This window comes from Pseudorca crassidens, chromosome X (genome assembly GCF_039906515.1).
Source record: "Pseudorca crassidens isolate mPseCra1 chromosome X, mPseCra1.hap1, whole genome shotgun sequence".
In the NCBI taxonomy this organism is placed as follows: Eukaryota; Metazoa; Chordata; class Mammalia; order Artiodactyla; family Delphinidae; genus Pseudorca; species Pseudorca crassidens.
Window position 1 is genome coordinate 58,952,750 of NC_090317.1, and position 22,945 is coordinate 58,975,694.

A 22,945-nucleotide genomic window follows, 5' to 3' on the forward strand; every position below is an offset into this window, starting at 1 on the left:
ACATTTAGGTTGCTTCCATGACCTGGCTACTGTAAATAGTGCTGCAGTGAACATTGGGGTGCATGTATCCTTTCAAATTACAGTTTTCTTCGGGTATATGCCCAGGAGTGAGATTGCTGGATCATATGGTAGCTCTATTTTTAGTTTTTTAAGTAACCTCCTTATTGTTCTCCATAGTGGCTGTACCAATTTACATTCCCACCAACAGTGTAGAAGGGTTCCCTTTTCTCCACACCCGCTGCAGCATTTATTGTTTGTAGATTTTTTGATGATGGCCATTCTCACTAGTGTGAGGTGATAACTCATTGTAGTTTTGATTTGCATTTATCTAATAATTAGCGATGTTGAGCATCTTTTCATGTGCTTCTTGGTCTTCTTTGGAGGAATGTCTTCTTTGGAGGAATGTCTATTTAGATCTTCCACCCATTTTTTGATCAGTTTTTGTTGTTGTTTTTGTTATTGAGCTGCATGAGCTGTTTGTATATTTTGGAGTTTAATCCCTTGTTGGTTGCTTTGTTTGCAAATATTTTCTCCCATTCTATGGGTTGTCAATTCGTTTTGTTTATGGTTTCCTTTGCTGTGCAAAAGCTTTTAAGTTTCATTAGGTCCCATTTGTTTATTTTTGTTTTTATTTTCATTACACTAAGAGGTGGATACAAAACGATATTGCTGCAATTTATATCAAAGAGTGTTCTCCCTAGGTTTTCCTCTATGAATTTTATAGTATCTGGCCTTACATTTAGGTCTTTAATCCATACTGAGTTTATTTTTGTGTATAGTGTCAGAGAATGTTCTAATTTCATTCTTTTACATGTAGCTTTCCTGTTTACCCCGCACCACTTATTGAAGAGACTGTCTTTTCTCCATTGTATATTCTTGCCTCCTTTGTCATAGATTAATTGAACATAGGTGCATGGATTTATTTCTGGACATTGTATCCTGTTCCTATATTTCTGTTTTTGTGCCAGTACCATACTGTCTTGATTACTGTAGCTTTGTAGAATAGTCTGAAGTCAGGGAGCCTGATTCCTCCAGCTCCATTTTTCTTTCTCAAGATTGCTTTGGCTATTTGCGGTCTTCTGTGTTTCCATACAAAGTTTGAAATTTTTTGTTCTAGTTCTGTAAAAAATGCCATCGATAATTTGATAGGGATTGCATCGAATCTTTAGATTCCTTTGGATAGTATAGTCATTTTCACAGTATTGATTCTTCCAGTCCAAGAACATGGTATATCTCTCCATCTGTTTGTGTCATCTTTTATTTCTTTCATTAGTATCTTATAGTTTTCTGAGTACAAGTTTTTTGCCTCCTTAGGTAGATTTATTCCTAGATATTTTATTCTTTTTGATGTGATGGTAAATGGGATTGTTTCCTTAATCTCTCTTTCTGATCCTTCATTATTAGTGTATAGCAAGAGATTTCTGTATCTTTCAACTCTAGCAAATTCATTGATGAGCTCTAGGAGTTTTCTGGTAGCATCTTTAGGATTTTCTCTGTATAGGATCATGTATAGGATCTGTATAGGATCTGTATAGGATCATGTCATCTTCAAATAGTGACAGTTTTACCTCTTTTCCAATTTGGATTCTTTTATTTCTTTTTCTTCTCTGATTGTCATGGCCAGGACTTCCAAAACTATGTTGAATAAAAGTGGCAAGAGAGGACATCCTTGTCTTGTTCCTGATCTTAGAGGAAATGCTTTCAGCTTTTTACCATTGAGTATGATGTTAGCTGTGGGTTTCTCATGTATGGCCTCTGTTAGGTTGAGGTAATTTCCCTCTTTGCCCACTTTCTGGAGAGTTTTTATCATAAATGGGTGTTGAATTTTGTCAAAAGTTTTTTCTGCATCTATTGAGATGATCTTATGGTTTTTATTCTTCAGCTTGTTAATGTGGTATATCACATTGATTGGTTTGCATATATTGTAGAATCCTTGCATCCCTGGGATAAACCCCACTTGTTCATGGTGTATGATCCTTTTAATGTGCTGTTGGATTCTGTTTTCTAGTATTTTGTTGAGAATTTTTGCTTCTATGTTCATCAGTGATTTTGGCCTGTGATTTTCCTTTTTTATGGTGTCTTTGTCTGGTTTTGGTATCAGGGTGATGGTGGCCTCATAGAATGAGCTTGAGACTGTTCCTTCCTCTGCAGTTTTTTGGAAGAGTTTGAGAAGAATAGGTGTTAACTCTTCTCTAAATGTTTGATGGAATTCCCCTGTGAAGCCATCTATTCCTGGACTCTTTTGGAACTTTTTAAATTCAGTACTTGTGATTGGTCTGTTCATATTTTGTTTCTTCCTGGTTCAGTCTTGGAACATTGTACCTTTCTAAGAATTTGTCCATTTCTTCTAGGTTGTCCATTTTATTGGCACATAGTTGCTTGTGGTAGTCTCTTATGATCTTTCGTATTTCTGTGGTGTCAATTGTAACTTCTCCTTTTTCATTTCTAATTTTATTGATTTGAGTCATCTCCTGTTTATTTATTTTTTTTGATGAGTCTGGCTAAAGGTTTATCAATTTTATCAATTTTATTTTCTCAAAGAACCAGCTTTTAGTTTCATTGATCTTTCTGTTGTTTTCTTTATTTCTATTTCATTTATTTCTGCTCTGATCTTTATGATTGCTTTCCTTCTACTAACTTTGGGTTTTGTTTGTTATTCTTTCTCTGGTTGCTTACGGTGTAAGGTTAGGTGCTTATTTGAGATTTTTCTTGTTTCCTGAGGTACAATTGTATTGCTGTAAACTTGCCTCTTAGAATTGCTTTTGTTGCATCCCATAGGTTTTGGATCATCGTGTTTTTGTTGTCATTTGTTTCTAGGTATTTTTTGACTTCCTCTTTAATTTCTTCGGCGAACCGTTGGTTGTTTAGTAACATATTGTTTAGTCTCCACGTGTTTGTGTTTTTACAGGTTTTTTTTTTCCTGTAGTTTATTTCTAATCCCATAGTGTTGTGGTCAGAAAAGATGCTTGGCATGATTTCAGTTTTCTTAAATTTACTGAGGCTTGATTTGTGGCCCAGTATGTGATCTTCCTCGAGACTGTTCCATGTGCACTTGAGAAAAAAGTGTATTCTGCTGCTTTCAGATGGAACGCTCTATAAATATCAACTAAATCCATCTGGTCTAATGTGCCATTTAAGGCCTATGTTTCCTTATTGATATTCTGTCTGGATGATCTGTCCATTGATGCAAGTAGGTTGTTAAAGTCCCCCCACTATTATTGTGTTACTGTCGATTTTCCCTTTTATGGCTGTTAGCATTTGGCTTATATGTTGAGGTGCTCCCACATTTCTCTAATAATTAATGATGTTATTCATTTTTCATGTGCCTTTTGGCCATATGTATGTCTTCTTTGGAGAAATGTCTATTTAGGTCTGCCCATTTTTTGATTGGGTTGTTTGTTTCTTGATATTGGGCTGTGTAACTTTTTGTATGTTTTGGAAATTAAGCCCTTATTGGTCACATCACTTGCAAATATTTTCTCCCATTCCGTGGATTGTCTTTTCATTTTGTTTTGCACAGCTTTTTCTGTGCAGAAGCTTATAAATTGAATAGGATATTTTGTAGTTTCTTTAATGCCAATACAAAGCTAAATATATTGCCAAGAGAAGAATTGTGACAGAGAACACATTTTGTCATCTTTTAGCCTGTTAAGCCTTTAAGCAGTTGCTAAATGAAGTAAAAGGAGCATACTTTATAAAAGGTAGAGTCAAGGTTTAAACTATTTTTTGAGTCAGTTATTATCTCACATGATGCCAGTGGCTAATGTTTCCAGTTCTATTGCATCTTCCACAATCTTAGTTATAGTTGTTAATTGGCACTAATGAATGTAATACTTTTAGGAAAGCAGTTGCCCCATATAATCTAATTTGTGGTCATTTTTAGCATTTACTGAGCAAGTTAGTTTCGTGGAGAGGAGTTAAGGTCACAGAATAGAAAGGAGCATTTTACACAGAGTTAAATTTTGGTAGAAATATGACAACATGTTCTATAGGTATGGTTTTGCAATTATGTTAACACCTTAAGGTATTGAAACCTTTTTGCTCATGTACCCCTCAAACACGTATAATTTGTATAATTTGACATATACAGTTTTTCGTCATAAAATTCAAATAATCACCAAGAGTGTAGTTTCTAACATTATAAATGTTGGTATGTAATGGTAAAATGGTAACATCACCCCTTTAAATGTATTCAATGGAATTTAAGTATCAGAGATATTTGATACCCACTATCACCCACTTCAAATAATAAATAGAAATAGATTTTTTTAAAATTTCCAAAGACAGTAAGCTTAAAATATGTCTTCTGGATTCAGTAATTAATCCAATTATATTTGTGCAAAATGAATCAAACTATCAACTATATTACAGTTTTGATAAAGGATTATTAAACACAAAGTAAATTTCTTGAAATGTATTGCTTAATAAAATTGCAGGAGGTGAGGTTGAGCATCTGGACAGTGACTCCCTTAGAGTTATTTACCTTGTGGAAAGTCCTCTTGTATCTTTATACACCTCCCAGTTTGAATGTTGCTGCCTTAAGTGACTAGCTGTACCTTCTGCAGGTGATTATTACAGTTACACAACATTGTTCAGTGACTAAGAGCAGGCACTCTAGAGGCAGACCACGTGGGCTTGAATTCCAACTCTGAGCCCCAGCTCTTCCTTTTAGTAGTTGCATAACTTTGGGAAATCTGCTTAACTCCACTGTTCCTCTGTTTTCTCTCCTGTAAAATGAAGATAATAGTTGGCTGTTGCACAGGTAAAATGAAGTAATACTTCTGACATGCTTAGAGTAGTGTCTGACACATGCAAGTTCACCATACAGTAAATTCTAGATAATCTTTTAAATTATTTTGAGAATTTTAAAGATATATCTTAAAGCGCCTGTGAGCATTTCTCAGGCAGATTTAAGTAATTTGAGGATTATCCACTTATGCTTTCCTTACTTCTACCCTGGTCAGTCATAATTTTTCCACACTTCATATAAGTAATTAGTAAAATTTTCCCTATGCATGTGTATGCATACGTATATTTGTATGCACATGTATGTCTTCCTAAGACTGTGAGTACTTAATGTCTGCTCATGGCAGGGAAGCGAATTGTCTTTAGCCACAAATATTTATTAAACACCTATTGAAAAGTGAAAGTTATATTCGACTAAGAGGAAAACTGACTCTAAAACTTGCCCTTGCTAAAGACTTATGAGATGTATGAAGATTAATAAACCAACTTTGAAAATAATCTGAATTAAAAAAAAATAATACAATCAACCTCTGATTTGAAAAGAAGCAATAAATTGAGAGTAACCTATACAAGGAAGTGACATAGATAACAGGAAAAGCGGGTAATAAGCAGGGAGAAAAAATAGTTGTTCATACCTTAAATTTGTAAATGAATTAATAATGTAGCATCGGGATTCCCTGGTGGCACAGTGGTTGAGAGTCCGCCTGCCTATGCAGGGGACACGGGTTCGTGCCCCGGTTCGGGAAGATCCCACATGCTGCAGAGTGGCTGGGCCCGTGAGCCATGGCCGCTGAGCCTGCACGTCCGGAGCCTGTGCTCCGCAACGAGAGAGGCCACAACAGTGAGAGGCCCGTGTACCGCAAAAAAAAAAAAAGTAGCATCTAAGCAGAATCAAGGTATTAGAATTCAAGGTATAGATGTCTTTAATTTTTCCTTCTAAGAATTGTAATAAAAGTTATTAAGTACAAGATGATAATCTGAATTTATTACTAGAAATTTTTGCTAGCATTCCATGAACTGAACTCTGTTACACTGTTAGGAAACATAAGGATATATTTACTCTGGTGTATTTCTTTTATATATCCTGACTTATAGAACTAGTAGTTTACAGTTAAGATATTTTTCAAAATATGCTTTTTTATTTATATTCATGTTCATCTGCTTTCCCCCCTAGTGTACGTTAATTGAATAGGAAAGAACTGGAAAATTGAGAACTTTGACATGAACGTTGGTATTTTGTGAGACTGTGGGATAAGAGAGGACAGTTTCTCTCAAGTGTTACATCAGATATTTCTGCCTTTATAGTTATATACTCTGTTTAATTCAGCATTTATCTAGGGACTTTAAACTCCCTCCCTACCAAAGTTATATTGCATTTGAAAATTTTAAGTTCATTAGGAATAATTTTGTTGTAAAGGTTATGTATTGAAATACTGTATATCCTTCAATATCCCAAAACCAATGGGAATCATTGTTATATTAATATAAAAACATTGCTTAAAAAGGTAGATATTTTATTAGGCCATACATAAGACAGGAACTTTCTTAGAATATCACTTTCTTTGGTGCACCTGGAAAAAAATACTACAAAATTTGATTTTAGCTCACATGGTTATTAAGAGTCCCTTTATGCTTAGACATATTTTAGAGTAGAATGTGGAATTAATTTTAATAAAGAGAATTCTATTCTGATGTTGTGCTTCCATGATAAACTTTGAACCATGTTCCTGGGGTTTTAAAAAGTCTACTAGCCTAAAGTAAACTTTAGAAAAGAAGTGCATGTACTTCTCTACTGGTGTTTTAGGAGTAGGAATGTCTCAGTTCTTATACTTTTCTCTAATATATATTCTTTCTGCCATAATTCTGTTCTGCCCTAAACCCTTTCCAAAACCAGAAGAATTACTCCCATTTAGGGATCCCCTTAGTTCTTCCTTTCAGTATGTAGAACCTTTTGTCCTTCCTTTGCCCTTTGTATGTAGGCCTTTAGGAATTCTAAGTGCCTTAGGCTACAGTATTTCACTTCTGTGAAGGACCTTTTTTGTACATGGTATTCTCTAACCCAAACATTCTCTGAGGTCTGGGCCCCATGAACCTGTAAATGCAAAACAAAGTGATTTGGAAATCCTGAAAATATTACACAAGTTTTGACTTGTGCCATATTATGGACTTTTAAGTATGATTCAACTAAGCTAACAGTGTTCCCCAAAAAACTTTCTTAGAGAACCCTATAATGAATAGATGATTTGTTTTTAACTTGTCAATTTATATTGTTTTTAACTTGTCAATTTATATTATATTTAACTTGTCAATGTATAAATGGGTTTTTCTGTCTGAAGAATACTGTGTGTTCTCTAGGTAAAAAAATAGTCCACTTTTAGTCTTTTTTATACAGTATTTTGCTTAGCAATCCTTTATCCACCCTCGTTGGGAATGTTGTAAGGATAGCTTAAGCTCTTTCTATGAATAAATGGTTTCCTAAGCTTTTTTACCTTGCTGGTTTTACATAACCATCAACTGGTACTTAGTCTTGAGTCTTAGTGTGCTCCCTCTTTGTTATTAGTTAACATATATTTTCGCTATTTTTTTTAACACACATAGCATATTGTTATGGTTTTTACATGTCCTCCATCACTAGATTATAAAGTTCTTAAAGACAGGAGCCATGACGTGCTTGGCTCTATTCCCAATGGCACCAGCTTAGTGCCTTGAATATGAGTACACAGTGAAATTTGTGATAAGCAGGAACTCAAAATATTTTTTTTTTAAACAGATTTGGTTCATTTGACTTGTACGTCTTCTAAAACAGCAAGAGAAGATTTAGAACCAGTTGTGCAGAAATTGTTTACTCCATATACCGAAAAGGAGATAGGTAAGAACAATAATCAGTGATTCATGATGGAAAGGTAACGTGACCACTTTACTCCTCTTTAGAGATCTCAGGAAGGTTTCTGCAACCTGAATTGAAAGGTGATGTATTCAGCACCAATGCTTACATGTTTTACTAGGATGACTAAGCACATTCTCTTCCTAAAACTGGGGAAATATTTATAATAAGAGAAAAAGCTACATCTCACACACAATGTATATAATTAAGTGCAAAAATATAAATTTATATGTGTACATACTCATATGCATAGAAAAAAGACTCAGGAAATCTCTCAATTTTGGTGGGATTATGTATAATTATTTTTCCTTTTAATTTTCTTTATTTTATAGATGTTGTATGAAGAGCATATATTCCTTTATCAGAAAAAGTTATCTTCATTTATAAAGAAAAAAAAAAAAACTTGGTTCAACTGAGAGAAAGTTAAGCTATTAATTGGCAAACGTAGGAATACTTCCTAACCAATAATTGTCTTTTCATGCATTGCATGCTAGTGATGTGATAAATATTTAGCTTTCAAAACATACATGCCACTTTGCTGCCTACTCATGGTGGAAAGATGCTTTTCAACCACGAATTTTTTAACTTTTCTCCCCGCATCATAGGGTAGCCCTTGTAGCTGTGAATGGAGCAAATTGTAGTGAATTCTATGTGTAGGTGATCAAAACATGGCCTAATGGATCTTATTCATTTATATGAAGTGACGGTGATTTTCATTATAGGATTTGGATGTCCACTTGAATCCTGGCCAGTTCATTAATTCATATATCTTCATTTTCTTTGGATGTTATGTTTGTTCAGGCAACCATTTATTTACCCCTACCTATTGTATTTCCTTTTAGCTCATCTTCTGTGTGTCTTGTTTGTTTTCTTTGCAAGATAGTGCATAAAGGAGCATTTAATTTTACATAGGAAAACAAACTGCTCCATTCTCAGGAGCTAATATCGGTATAATTAATTTCTTTTTGGGCTGCTTGAATCAAATTCTGCAGTCTGAAAATTTACTTCACTTTAGTTTGGAATTTAATTTGTTTCATATTTACTTTTTTTTTCCATTGGAAAGTCTCATATAAATGTATTGTTAAAAATTTGATTGCAGAGTTACAATACACAATAATATTCCTAAATGTAAAATGGAATAATAGTTTTGTCTTTGGCTTTAGTTACCTTGCTTATAAAAACTCAGAATTCCTTCTTTATTTCTGAATTTTTTCATAATTTTTGGTTGTAATTTCATTGTGTGGTGGTCCCAAATAATATACTAAATTTGAATATTGTATCATTGCTCTTCACTTTTTAAATGCATTTTCTTTTTTAAAAAATCAAGATGGGTAAATTACATATTCATTACTTAGCATCCTCTAGCCATTTTAGATTTTTAAACATTAATCTTAATGGTTAATGTGATCCTATTTTGAAATGATGTATTGTTTAGAACCTGAGTGAAATTCTTTAGTAAGAACTATGTGCTCAGAGGGGTCCTCAGGTGCACTGAGGTACTGAAAAGCCAGTTTTCACTGACACATAGGCCTTTTTATCATCAGGATGAGGTAGTGGTCATATTTTAATTAAAATGTCAGAACAAATACTGTTGGAGTTATTGAAAATGAATCACCAGATAAAGTGAGCACTGGGCCATGGCAGGTCAAAGAGGCAAAGTCACCTGGAGAAGAGAACTCAATTCATTTTCCTGCCTAAATGAGGAAGAAGGAACTTTATGAGTAATATGAACTTTTAATACATTAAAGCACATTCTTCTCTGTAGCAAAAGCCCCTATTTTCACAGATTGATGGCTTTTACTATTATGTTTTAATTATTTGACTATGATATGAAACCTTATGATTTAAAGCTTTATAAATATTTTGTTTTAAAATGTGTGCCAGAGGAATAACATTATTTAAGCTTATTTTCTTTTTATTCGACTTATATGTTCTGTGTAGTGCTGTGCTTCCTGAGCTTTTGTGAAAGTCAGCCTAGTCACTTTGCAATGAAGTTCATTTATAGTATTAAAAGATAATGTTCTCTTCTCAAACACAGTACTTCTTTGCCTTTGTATCTGAGGAATCCAATAGCCTTGTGAAGGTATTCCTTCTATTCCCTCTCTTTCTTACTTGTTCATGTTTAAGGTATCAGCTGGAGCTCGTGACATATGCTCTGTCTTAAGAAGCAGTTGTACTAATACTTATAAGAGCCCTACTTCCCAGCCTCCTTTAAGAGCATCAGAGATCTCTAAACTCTTCCCTACTTCACAGTCCAAGGAAATTTCAGATACTTTATGCTTAATAAACCTGATTCTGCAGGTGAGAAAATGAGGTGATTGCTCACCATTCATATGTGCATTAATTCTTCCAGATTCCATAATATCCTTCAAAGCACAGGTAGAACTTTCCTAAGTGATTTCTTATTTTACGCAGGAAATTGAGATTTTTCCATACAAATTGAAGCAAGAATTTCATTAGTACAATATCTTCAAATGTCTGCAGTGTAATATCATCACTGCACCATCTTCTTTCTCTTCTTCCCTCCACTGGGCACAGCATGTGGCATTATCTCATTCTATCTCATTCAGTTCCTATCTCAAAAAATCAGCACTGCCTAAATGCAGGCATTCCCCTTATAGGTGTCATTTTGAAATAGGTGGCTGGTGAGGGTGTTTTTACTGAGCTGAGAAGTAAAATACCTTATCTTAATTCCTTTTTGTATTTGTTGTGTCCAGTCTAGGTCATAGCTGTGGCAGTCTTCCTACTCTCTTGGTCTTGTGCTACTGTGCTATGTTGCTAAAATAGTTCACTCTCTCCCTAAACATGGCATGCAGCTATAGACTATTTGTTGCTTTTATTTGGTGTGCCACTGTTGATTTTCTTCAGCCTACTTTATTCTGTACTTGCCCCAGTTTAATTCGCCCAAGATTTTATTCTAAATTACCTGTTACTTGTTTAGTCCTTTGCACAATCTAATTGAATGAAATGAGCTATTACAGAAAACCAATTCTATTTCTGACCAAGTGATGTATTCCTAACCAAACCTCGACAGCTTTAATAATTTTTTGACAATTTTGCACTGCACAATTGCATGTTATTTTTCCAGCTCTCTCTCTGCCTTCCAGCTGGCCTCAAAGAAAGATGAAGCAATTACTTGTTTCTTTGAGGCTTTTAAGGTCAAAGCCCAATAACTCCCTTGTGTCTAGAGCATTTATCTTCAGCCTATGTCAACTTTTCATCTTCCTCTCGGTTTCTTTTCAAAACTTCAACCTCTATGAAATTTCTTTCCTATAATTGAATTATTCATTTCCCCCAACTTTTATTGAGTGAAAGCCCTCCTCTGAGCTGGAACTTTCATAAAATATAAGATAAGCTCTCTTAGTATATGCTTAGAAATGGAATGAGCAATATTAAAGGACTACCAGACCTTAGCTCACTTTTCTGCAATGCTCCTAGAGTCTGGTTTCATAAGTGATAGGCAGTATGTTTAACCATCTTCCTGTAAGATTTACTGAAACTAAGCTCACCAATAAATTTACTAAGAGCCATATGGTTTTAGCTGTGAAATATGAGTCCCTTATGTTCCTTTATTTTGTAAGTAAGTAGGTTTTGCCACCTATTTTGTGCTTTATATGAAGTTAGTGATACCTTAGACTCATAGATCTTAGCATTAGAAAGGGGCATCTTAAAGGATCACTTCATCCAGAGTTTCTTCATCCTATCACATTAATAGTTATGGATTATTCAGGATGAGCTAGAAAGAGAACATATTTGGTATTGTTGTAGCGGAGATGTTTTAAATTAAGTATAATAAAAAACCTATTTGTCCTGAATTGGGGAATGGGACATTCTTTTTAACTGAAGAATGCAATTAGCTAACTTTTCTCCACTGATTATAAATCTACCAATAAGAGTTAATTAACTAGATAATTATACCTTTAGAATTTTCTTTATGATTCACAAGGTGCCTTATGGTCTTGGGTAATCATCATGCACGTCCTTTATTATCATTGTACAGAATTTGAATTTTTCTTCAGATTCAGGCTAAGAAAACACTGTAGTCAATAAATATATTAACAGCAATATTTTCTGTTTTCAACCAAAGAAAATGTAATTATAACATTTCTAAAGAAGAAAGGCATAGAAATAATTATTAAGATAGCAAGGATTAGGCTTTAGGTATTGAGATTAAGAGGGCTGGATCTTTTAATAAGCACATCATGCTTTGATTATACCTGAAAGCAGAATTAAAATTGGTTCAGAAATTATTCATTGAGCATCTGTTATGTGCTAGGCTCTGTATTAGGGAACATGAAAGAGCAAGATAATAAGGACTAAGTCTACTTCATCTTTGTATCCCCAGCTCCTAGCCTGATGCCTAACACATAATAGATGCTTGCTGTAAATGAGAGAATGTGCACTGAAAACAGCTTACAGTCTCATAATCATATTTTTGTTATTTGTTGGTTGGTTGGCATTACTTTTGTAATCTAGTAGGACAGAGTGTTAGTGAGTTATGATATCCAATTTTTTATCCTGTATATACTATTTTTTAATAACAGCTTTATTGAGAGTCACATACCATACAATTCACCCATTTAAAGTATAAAATCCAATGTTTTTTAATGTATTGTTCAAACATCACCACAGTCAATTTTAGAATATTTCCATCACTCCAAAAAGAAACCCATACCCCATACCCATTAGCCATTAACCTGCACTTACCTCAATTCCCCCACAGCCCTAGGTAACCCTAATCTACTTCCTGTCTTTTTTTGAGGGGGGTGGGGTGGGCATGCCACGCAGTTTGTGGGATCTTAGTTCCCCAACCAAGGATTGAACCTGGGCCTCGGCAGTGAAAGCACTGAGTCCTAACCACTGGACCGCCAGGGAATTCCCCTACTTCCTGTCTTTATAGATTTCTCTATTCTGGTCATCTCATAATCCTGTATATAGCATTGACTTACTTTATAATTTTTTAAGTTGGTTTATCCATGTGAAACATAAGAAAATAAATTTATGTTAACTTCTCACTTCATTGGCATAATTTAAAGATGAATATGATCATAAGTGCTTTCATAATGGTGATGAGAAATAAGAGAAATCCAAGGGAACATGATGGGAGTTAAATCTAAGTAACTTACTAATAATCAAAATAATTTTTAAAATCTAACTTGTCTTAGGTTGAAAAGCCATCATTGCTTGAAATATCATACACATGTATTAGAGTGTGTGGATACAGATTTACTATAGTTTACATACAAAGCTCTGATTTACTACAATATATAGTGGTAGCTTTGTTAGCAATTGGCTACATGTTGTAGTAATTGAGAGGCATGTTGTGCTTTAGATGTAAGTAAAATTTATATCTACATTTAGAAAATGAAGAAGTTGAAAAGCCAAGACTTCTGTGGGCTCTTTACTTCAATATGAGAGATTCTTCGGACGTCAGCAGGAACTCTTATAATGATTTACCATCCAACGTTTATGTCTGCTCTGGCCCAGACTGTGCTTTAGGAAATGATAATGCAGTCAAACAGGTAAGGCTGTTGGTGTTTCTTGGTTTTATGTTAGGAAGTTGGTGTGGTAGGGAAAGTGAATTGTTTTTTCCTCTAGGAGGTGGGAAAAGAAACTTAAAAAGCATCTCTCTCATTTAATACCATCTCTGCAATTTGCCCCTAAACTTTTTCTCGGTGAACAACAAAGCCACTTTAATATCAAATATTTTCATGTTATTGAATATAATGATGAACTACAAGAGACTGTTTATGAGTTCCATTGTGGGAATAAAGATAGAAGATGTTAGAAATACATATTCAGAAAAATTAATTTATAATGCCAGTATTCTAAAGAAACATTGCTTCTAATTTAAATGGTGGCCTATCATTGTATTTTGAAATACACAAACTTTTTCCTCTGTAAACTTGAGTCATTTCCAAAGGAGTGTAACTAGTAAGGCATACAAAATGTATTTTTAAAATGGCACATTTTTAAGGCACATCCTTACCATGGAAAAGAACATATAGTTTTTCACAATTAGCATGATTCCTTTAATGTTTTGACACAAGCTGGTGTCCCAAAGCTACTATAATAGCTGCTGAGGAGTATGTTAAATCAAGGTGGAATTTTGTGACAGCGTTCTTGGGCAGGGCTATCAATAGGTACAGGGCAGGTGACACAAAATGCCAGAAGTGAATTATGAGTCTACTAAGCTGAAAATTCATATGCATGTACAAACACACTTTTCTGCACTTGACAGGAAGAGTAGAGCAGAAAATACCATTTTTTAAGGTATAAGTCTAAACTTTTCACCAATGTAGTTGGCGCATCTGTTTATTGAAACAATAAATGGATAATTTAACGTTGTTCTAAGACCACAGATGGAAGTTTCATTCCCACTAGTGGTAGGGATCTTATAGGAGCAGATGGCCTTTTTGAGCCTTTAATTTTTAGGCATAGCAGCAAGGCTATGACCTATACATTTACAGTTTTTTACCAGATTCTTTGTTTCTCATCTTCAGAGTCTAGTGGTGATCCAGGATAATCATATTTAGTCAGTGATAACAAACAAAAATAGGAAGTCACATCTCTTATCCATCATTTATTCTGTTAGTTTAATAGGAACTCAGGATGGTTCAATATCTACATTTATGGCTTAAAATGGCCAAGTCATTTTTGCTTTGATGGTCCATTTTTTTCCAAGAAGAAATTACCAGCAAGTTATCAGCCAGGTAACTTTATTCCTGAGTGAACTTTAATGTTTTTTTTAACCAAAATGGAAGGCCTTAAATAAGGACTTAATATAGAAGTGCTAATGTGATCTAAACTGCAAGCTAAAAGATTAAAATTAAAGGATAATTTTATCATGAGATATTGATTCCCAAGAAGATAGACTTGAGTGCAGTGTTTTCACAGAAGAAAACAGTAATACTAGTTTGGGTGCTAATTATTATATACTGTTAATTATAAGTAGGTTTATATTTGTTATACAGCTTTTAACCTCACATCAGTTTTGGGAGAAATATTATAATGCCTACTTTAAAGGGCATCAATAATAACATTTAAAAATAGCCAGTTTATTCAGATAGGGCTTCCCTGGTGGCACAGTGGTTGAGAGTCCGCCTGCCGATGCAGGGGACACGGGTTCGTGCCCCGGTCCGGGAGGATCCCACATGCCGCGGAGCGGCTGGGCCTGTGAGCCATGGCCGCTGAGCCTGCGCGTCCGGAGCCTGTGCTCCGCAACGGGAGAGACCACAGCAGTGAGAGGCCCGCGTACCACAAAAAATAATAATAATAAAAAATAAAAATAGCCAGTTTGTTCAGATAAACTCTGTTCTAATTCCAGTATGTCATGCTGTGTTCATCCCAAGCACTAACTGATGACTCTGTCTTCCAAATTGTCTCTAAAAGCCCTCAGAACATCACCTAAGCTTTGCCTGTGTAGGAAACATAAGTACCTGCAGATATCATTTTTCTTTCTTTCTCTTTTTTTTTTTTTGAAATAAAATGCTTCATTTTGCTAGTTGGCAAGTTTGCATCTGCTCTTCTTATTTGTAAATGTATAGATGTTGAATAACATAGACCTGTCTCTCTGTGTTCATATGAAGCTATTTATGATTTGAAGACATATTAAAAATATAAAGTAATCTGATCTGTTTATTACTCACAAGTTAAAGTTGTGTGCAGGAGCATACCAAGACATTCCCTATTATGTGAATCTTTCTGTGACTTGCTAGTTTTTGTAGTTTGTGTTACTCCAGTTTTTTTCTGAACCTGACATAGATATTTCTTTTCTTAATACAGGGAGTGTTTCATTTACCCACAGATACTGATGAACAGACTGGTCTATAGTCCCTACTTGTCTATACTCCCAAGCCAGTGATAGCTCCCTCCTTCTTCAGGAACCCCCATTGCCTAGGAGCTGCCACTGCCTTGAGAATAAGAATAGTTAAATAGTACTGTACTCTGTATTATACTTAAGGTATGAAATGGGTTATATTGGCTGATGTGGACTGGGCTGGCAGTCTAACCAGCATGTAGAATGTTGTTTATATGGACAGATCAGCAACTTGCTTATGACTTTTGGTTCATAATTTGTAAGTTGAAGACCAGCTTTATAGGTCATAGGAACTGTCAAGTTGCTCACATAGTGCAGTAGCATTCACTTTCTCAAGCCATTGAAGGAGAGGGCAATTTTAGGCGTCATATCTTCTGAAGCTTCCATTCATTGAGCATTTTCTACATGCCAGGCATTGTCCTAATCATCTCATATATATTATTGTATTTGGTTCTCACAACAACCCTATGAGGTAAGTATCTGTGACATCCCCATTTTACAGATGAGGAAACTAAGCGCCAAAGGGGCTAAATAACTTTTCCAGAGATCACATAGCTGTTAAATTTTTTATCCAAGGTTTAACCTCAAGTCTGTTGGATTCCAGTGCTTGTACACTCATCTAGTATACTATGCTACTTTCAACTCGTTAATGCAGATACATCCTAAATACATTAAACTGCTAGATTGACAAAATATTTGTTTGTTTTGTGTGGATGTATGTTAAAGAAACAGGAATATCTAAATAACTCAACGTGTCCTCTCTGTACTTCCCAATATAAGGAAACTAATTCACAATATAATTAGCCCTTTTTAATTATTTTAACCACATGAAAATCTTTACCTAAGCTAACTTCTGGCTTTAAAACACCAAGGAAGGTTAAAAGTTGACAATTAAGTACTCTGAACCAACCTCTTGGTGACAACTCTCAGAACTGGGGCTTAGTTGGCAAATGAAATGAAGTTCACCAAGAAGCACTAGATAGACCTTCCAGAAAGTGGCAGTTGACCCTAAAAGGTTCCAGCAGTTGGAAAGAGGAGAGACTTGGGAAAGGCTGGAGTCTGGCTTTAGGAAATTGGCATCAGAGAGGGCCAATGGCAGTGAGCTGAAGGTGGGATTTCCACAAGCAGGTAGAACACAAATAAAAGCAGGGTGGCAACCTGCAATTGTTTGGCAGTCTTAGGACACACATTGTTCATGACAGGGATATACAAAAACAGGTCGAGTGGGATCTAGCCACAGGGACTGGAGTTCAGGAGAAAATCTATCCTACAGGGAGGTGGCAAAAGGGAGACAAGGTGTGAGATACAGAGGAATTGGAGTAGAAGTAAGAGGAACAGTAATAATAATAGTAATCATAATAATTGTTACAATATTTATATTCAACATTTGTATAATATACGGTTTCTAAAGTTCTCCCATATATATATAATATATATATTATATATATAAATATATTAAAATATATATATAAAAAGAGAGAGAGAAAGAGAGATTCTACTCCATGCCTGGCACTAAAGATTCAGAGTTAACTAAAACCCAGTCATTATTCCTGGATGAATCACTGTCTGGTAAAGGAGAAAAACGTGTAAACAAATGACATTGCAGTGTGGTATATGCAATAAGAGAATGATATCGAAAGTATAAAAGTAATATAGAGGAGCCATGAGTTGTATCTAGGAGTCAGAGAACCTTACAGGGAAGAATATAAAAGATGAGTAGCAATTCTTCATCCAAGTGATAGACAATCAAATTGATAGCATTTGCACCAGCCCAGGGTGTAAACATCATGGTATGTTTAAGAAAGTACCAATAAACAGGTAACAGTGGAGCAAAAGGCCTGAGAGGCAGAGATGGGATGAAGAAGAAGATGATGATACCAGAGAAGATAGGCCTGAAGGATGTTGTTTGCTATAAGTATCTTGGATTTTTATCCTGTTAGAAGAGTTTTAAGCCAAAAAAAGGCATAAACAGAATTTCATTTTCCACTGACCCTTCTAAGGGCAGCATAAAGATGGATTACACAGGGGAACCCTAGAGGCAAAGTGACCAGTCCAGTTCTGAGATGTTGCAGTTGTCCAGGGGAAAGATGGTGCATGTCTGGGCTATGTCTCTAGTGGAGGAACAGGTGGAGTCAAGAACTAAGAGATAAAATTGATAGGATTTGCTGACTGATTGCATGCAGAGAGTAAAGGAGAAGGAGAACTTCTATAGGCAGTCAAGGTAGAGATAACAGACACAGTGACCATTAGAGGAACTAAAGTGTGAGGTAGAGGCTCTGTCTGACCTCAGTCCTGCTTCTAGGGACTAAATGTCTCCAGCAAAGATGTATATGGTAAGACCCCAGGATGGAAGCAAAGCAGGCATCTCAAATATTTAATTTCAAAATATCCATAATAAAATGGCATGTCTAAAAATATAACTTTGAACTATACTTAAGAAGGAAAGAAGCTATTTTTCTCTCCCTGTCCCTTCTTTCAACTCGACATCAAAGCTCAAAAGTTTCTGCTTAACCAACCCTTCACCCTATCCCAAAGATACTGGTTTTATTCACCTGATGTAGGAGTTTACAAGCTATAGATGGCCAAATGGCAAATAGTTTCGATTTTGCAGCCCATATAATGTATTTTGCAACTACTCAACTCCACCATTGCAGTGCAAAAGCAGCCGTAGACCATAGATAAATGAATGAGAGTAACTGTGTTCCAGTAAAGCTTTACTTATGAAAACAGGCAGCAGACTGGATCTGACATGTGGGCCATAGTTGTCAACTCCTGACCTAATGGATGACTTTGCGTGTACTTTGGGAAGAAGGGTTGAAGTGGTACAGACAGACATTGTAACCTTTAAAGCAAAACAAGCGTATGTTTAAAACCCGTTAATGACGTTCTTTTACCGGTAGGCTAGAGTGCAAGCTCCCTAGCCTGGCAGGGACCCTTATCTAACAAAGAACTGTATTCATCTAAATAATAGCAGGAATATGTTTAGAATAGAATAACAGTGCTACTTGCCACATTTACTTTCTTGTATGTGTGTGTATTTGTTGTTGTTAATTAAGATCACATTTACTTTATTATTCTCTTACCCTGCCAGACTAAGCTCAGCTTAAATCTCAACATTTTAATTTATGTTATTATTAATAGCAATGATTACCAAATAGAGAGGCTTACTTTACTCTGCCATTCTATAGGCGAGGAGAGCAAGGCTCAGAAGCTGAGTAAGCATTCCCCAGATCACATTGCTGCTAAGTGGCAGAGCCAGCATTTGGGCATGGTTATCTATTCAGTGTCCATTGTCTTGGACACTGTGTTATATTCCTCAAAGCACAGGGAGAGGAAAATTAGAAAAGCAAATAGTAGAGCAAACAATGAAGAATTTTCTTGATTTGAACAATGACTTGTTAAACTTAGTATATGCTAAATTAGACTGTACAAATATCACAAACAGGCTCTATTAGGAAATTATATAAAGGATATTAAGGGAAATTGTATTTCTGTTGACATGTAGAATGAATGACCTTAAAATCTCAACTATCTGAGCACTTCATAGAGTCTTAGCAAGTACTGATATACTTGAAGGGTGGGCCTGAATGAATGTATAAATTAGAGGGAGAAAAGTCATGGAGTTCTGAAAGCAGTTTTTAGAAGCTCGTGTGTGCTGTGTAAAGTTCTATAACTTAAAGAAAATTTTAAGGGTGATACTTCATTGTTTTGATAGTTCCAGAAAGGCACATACATTTTACGTTAATGTTCAAAAACTCTTGTGCCCTTTCTTCCCTGGCCAGGCTGAAGCACTTTTCCAACAAATCTGCCCCAACGAAGACTTCTGTCCACCCCCACCAAATCCTGAAGACATTATCCTTGATGGAGACAGTTTACAACCAGAGGCTTCAGAATCCAGTGCTATACCAGAGGCCAACTCAGAGACTCCCAGGGAAAGCACAAATCTGAGAAATCCAGAGGAGCCCTCTGAATAATGAGTATACACCAAACTGAATAGCACATTTTGGAAAATCCTCCTAGCCTCAGAGTCCTCTTGATGGAAGAAAGGTTTGAAAAATGTTACAAAGCAGCAGCCAGTTGACATGCAGTATTACCAAGAGAAACAGATGATAGAAATCCAAAAGGGAATTTTCCTTAAAAAGGACATTCCAAGACCACAAAACACTCGTAAAGCACATTGACTTGCCTGCTTTAAGATACCAAACCTGTGGGATTAGCAGATAAAAATTATAAATGGATTGATTCCCAGAAATATAGCTATGTTTATGAAAGTGATCCTATGCATTGTTAATAATTCTATGGTATTAGGACAGCTTTTGCTTGCCACTTTGGATCTTTGTTTGAAAACCACATCTTCAAAATCTGCTTACATATTTCCTTTGATTATTTGAGTTATATTTTCTTTATGGGTATGAGCATCGTGACACAAATGATAAAAGCATACATAAATATAGCTGATAAAAACTAAAGTGTCATGATCCAGGCAGGAGCCTATGCTTGAAATAGAGATTTGTTTTGTTTTCTATCTTGAGTATTGAAAATGCTAATATTAAAGTAGACACTTTTATAAACAAGTCATGAGTTCATTACTCAGTGATTTTTTCTTTTAAATGTTAGTAGTGATATTTGTATGTGAATCCTGAACATACTAGGAAGGCTCAATACTGAAGAAGTGGAAAGATTTGAATAGGCTCATTGGTATTTGGAAATTCTGTCTAGTCGAGTATCTGGAGCACTAGCCTAATTGTCTATGGACCTAATTTAGTCCTAGCTATGCCACCGATGATATTAAGCAAATTGTTTAACTTCTGGGCCTCAGTTTCTCCATATGTCTACTGTATGAGAATGATATTGAAGATAAATGCAGTGCCATCCTTAGAATGTTTTTTCTGGAATAAAAGTTGTTTCAGAATTTTCTCATTGTCTTGGGGGTGAATATCAAAGATCTCATGCAGCAAATAACTGTTTGCTGTCACCTCCCCCAACACAATAGATCACAGTGTTCTTATTGCATTAAGCTTTTAAAATAAAAATCTATTTCCTTAATTAGTATTTTATAGTCTAATAGAAAAGTAAACATAGTAACGTGAAATTGTGGTTTTGAATCTTAATAAGGAAAACAGTCTATAAACTCTTCATATTCCTCTTCTAGTAGGTAAACCTGAAACAACCAAGGACTCTAAATAGAATATGACAATTGGTAAACCCTAATATGCACTTAACATAAAAATACAAGGGCTGTACCTAGGCAGCAAATCTAGTTACAGTGACAGTGCCTATATTAAAATCTTTCCAAATGCCAAGCTCTAATGGTTTACCTTTTTTGAGCAATAGTTTGGACTCAACAACTTATTTCAATAAATAAATACATTAAAAGTGCGTTGTCATGCAGTCTGGCCTATCTTGCTGATCAGAGAGCCATGGCTACAGTAGAAAGCACATAGTTCTTACATACTTCAGCTGCAGCAGGGCTCTGACCTCTCCAGATTTCAGAGAAGATCTTAAAGGAAACCAGCTCTGTCAGGTCACAGACTCACGAGAAATGGAAAAAATCAAGGAATGTAGCTCTTGCCTCACCTTTTAAACCCCCTGCGGATATAGCTGAATCCAGAAGAAAATCTTCCCAGCCTCTCAGGCTACTCCTAATCCTTCTCCCCATTGTATAGCCTCTCTCCTATCTCTTTAATCCCCTTTATCCCTTTCTTCCCCTTTTATAATGTTATACAAATCAGGGAATCACATTATAACCTACTTTGTTATATGGATTCAGATCCATCTTAAATCATATTTCCTGAAACCCAACCACGGCATGCGCTAAATGCACAATACATACCTATAAGCGCCGGGTATTGGCTCTGCCCCGCAGTACCAGCAATATAAAAGCTTCCACTATATGAGAGTATTGAGTCTGAATACAATTGCAGTAAACTGCACCAATTAAGATATTGTACTTTGTTATAGTCTTAGAGTTAAGGCCTCTTGATGCAGGATGCACACTTATGTAAACAGCCAATCAGGGTACACCCAGAATGACTAGAAAAATACTGATAGCTTTACTACAGCTCTCTAAAACAATGAAGGAGATATTCTGTGGTCTCATGGCCCAGTCCATACTGTACCCTATTTCATCCATTAGCCAGCATCGGAATTTCTCTTCCAGGTTATTTATTAAATACTGTTGAAATGTTTAAAAGCTCCTGAATATGATTAGTGATGATTAAGATAATACACAACTGTTAAAAACCTTGTGTTAGAGAACTTTAGATATTTCCTGTTGCCTCAGAATGTAATAGAAATTATTCTAAGAGCATTCTTTTCAGCTACCTTAATTACTGCAAATACTTGTTTTCATAGCTTTAAAGGAAAACCTTTTAGTTTTGTTGTAAAACCATAAGCCTGAAGTCATATGAATAAAATATAAATGCTGTATGTGATGCAGAAATTTCAGTAGCTAATTTTAAATTTTGAAAATAGCTATTATCAAAGAATTTTTATTCATGTGTTTAAAATGTTTATGTTATGCATGCTTCTTATTAACCAAAAATGATAATACCATTCAGTTTAGTGATCAACATGAAAACTGGTTACTAGACCTATGTTGCTACTGTATTTTTGTCTAGTTGGTATGCCTGCCCAGAAAAAGATAGATATATATGATATGTATATTATAAACATATATTTTTCTATAGGAAAACTGAGTTATAATTTCCCCATCTTCTATGATATCTAGCTGCTCATAGGAAAATAGTCATGTTAATGGTTAACTTCTGGAATAGTAGTTTCTGAGATGGGCAGCCCTTTGTGTAAAATAATGGCCACACTAATGATTAACTTCTGTCACAGCTGTAGTTCTGGAGAAGGCAGCCCTTTGTCTAAAGTGCTAAAAACCTTGAAAAAAAATTTGTTGAAATTTGATTGCTAAATAGTAGTGATCCTTCAAAGCAGTTTTCTTACAAATAAGTTATTTACTGCTATTGGTATTGGATAATTTCTCTCTCAACTCTTGATTGATTTTTCTTATATGCATTTCCAAAAGCATGAATATATGATTATTCATAATTTGCACACTGTAACCGTAAGTTTTCAGAGGAAATAAAGTCTGTTTTTAATGCCTTTCAGGCGTGGTATCCTATTTTTTAATATTAAAATTTTGTATATATGCCAAGAAATTAAAAATTGTCTTGGAACTGATTTATTTGTTGATACTGATCTATTACTTAAATTCGTAGTTAATTGTCCAGCTGTATACTTGGTTTTATTCCTAGGCATCTGCCAACTGTGTCAGGTTTGTGAAAAAGGCAATCAAATGATACATGGGTATGTTTACTTAGCAAACTGTTCTAGTTGCCAGCATCAGATCTCATTCTGTTTGAAATCAGTGTTCTGAGGCATGGGATATGGCTTTACAATACATTACCTGCAAACTGTTTTCGCATCTCACTTAGTGTATGAGAATCTGAAACGTTTTTCTTATTTACTTGCTGAGTGTGAACCTG

At 35.2% G+C, this 22,945-nt stretch overlaps 1 protein-coding gene across 1 annotated transcript in view; it reads left to right on the forward strand.

Moving 5' to 3' along the window:
- Positions 1-22,562, forward strand: part of CHM (CHM Rab escort protein) — a 198,447-nt gene extending 175,885 nt beyond the window's left edge. Inside the window, exons 13-15 of the mRNA XM_067724234.1 lie at positions 7,517-7,615; positions 12,992-13,152; positions 19,232-22,562. Of these exons, the coding sequence (XP_067580335.1) occupies positions 7,517-7,615; positions 12,992-13,152; positions 19,232-19,423 (452 nt within the window). The 3' untranslated portion in view covers positions 19,424-22,562. The remainder of the gene's footprint in view (positions 1-7,516; positions 7,616-12,991; positions 13,153-19,231) is intronic.
- Positions 22,563-22,945: the final 383 nt, after the last annotated feature.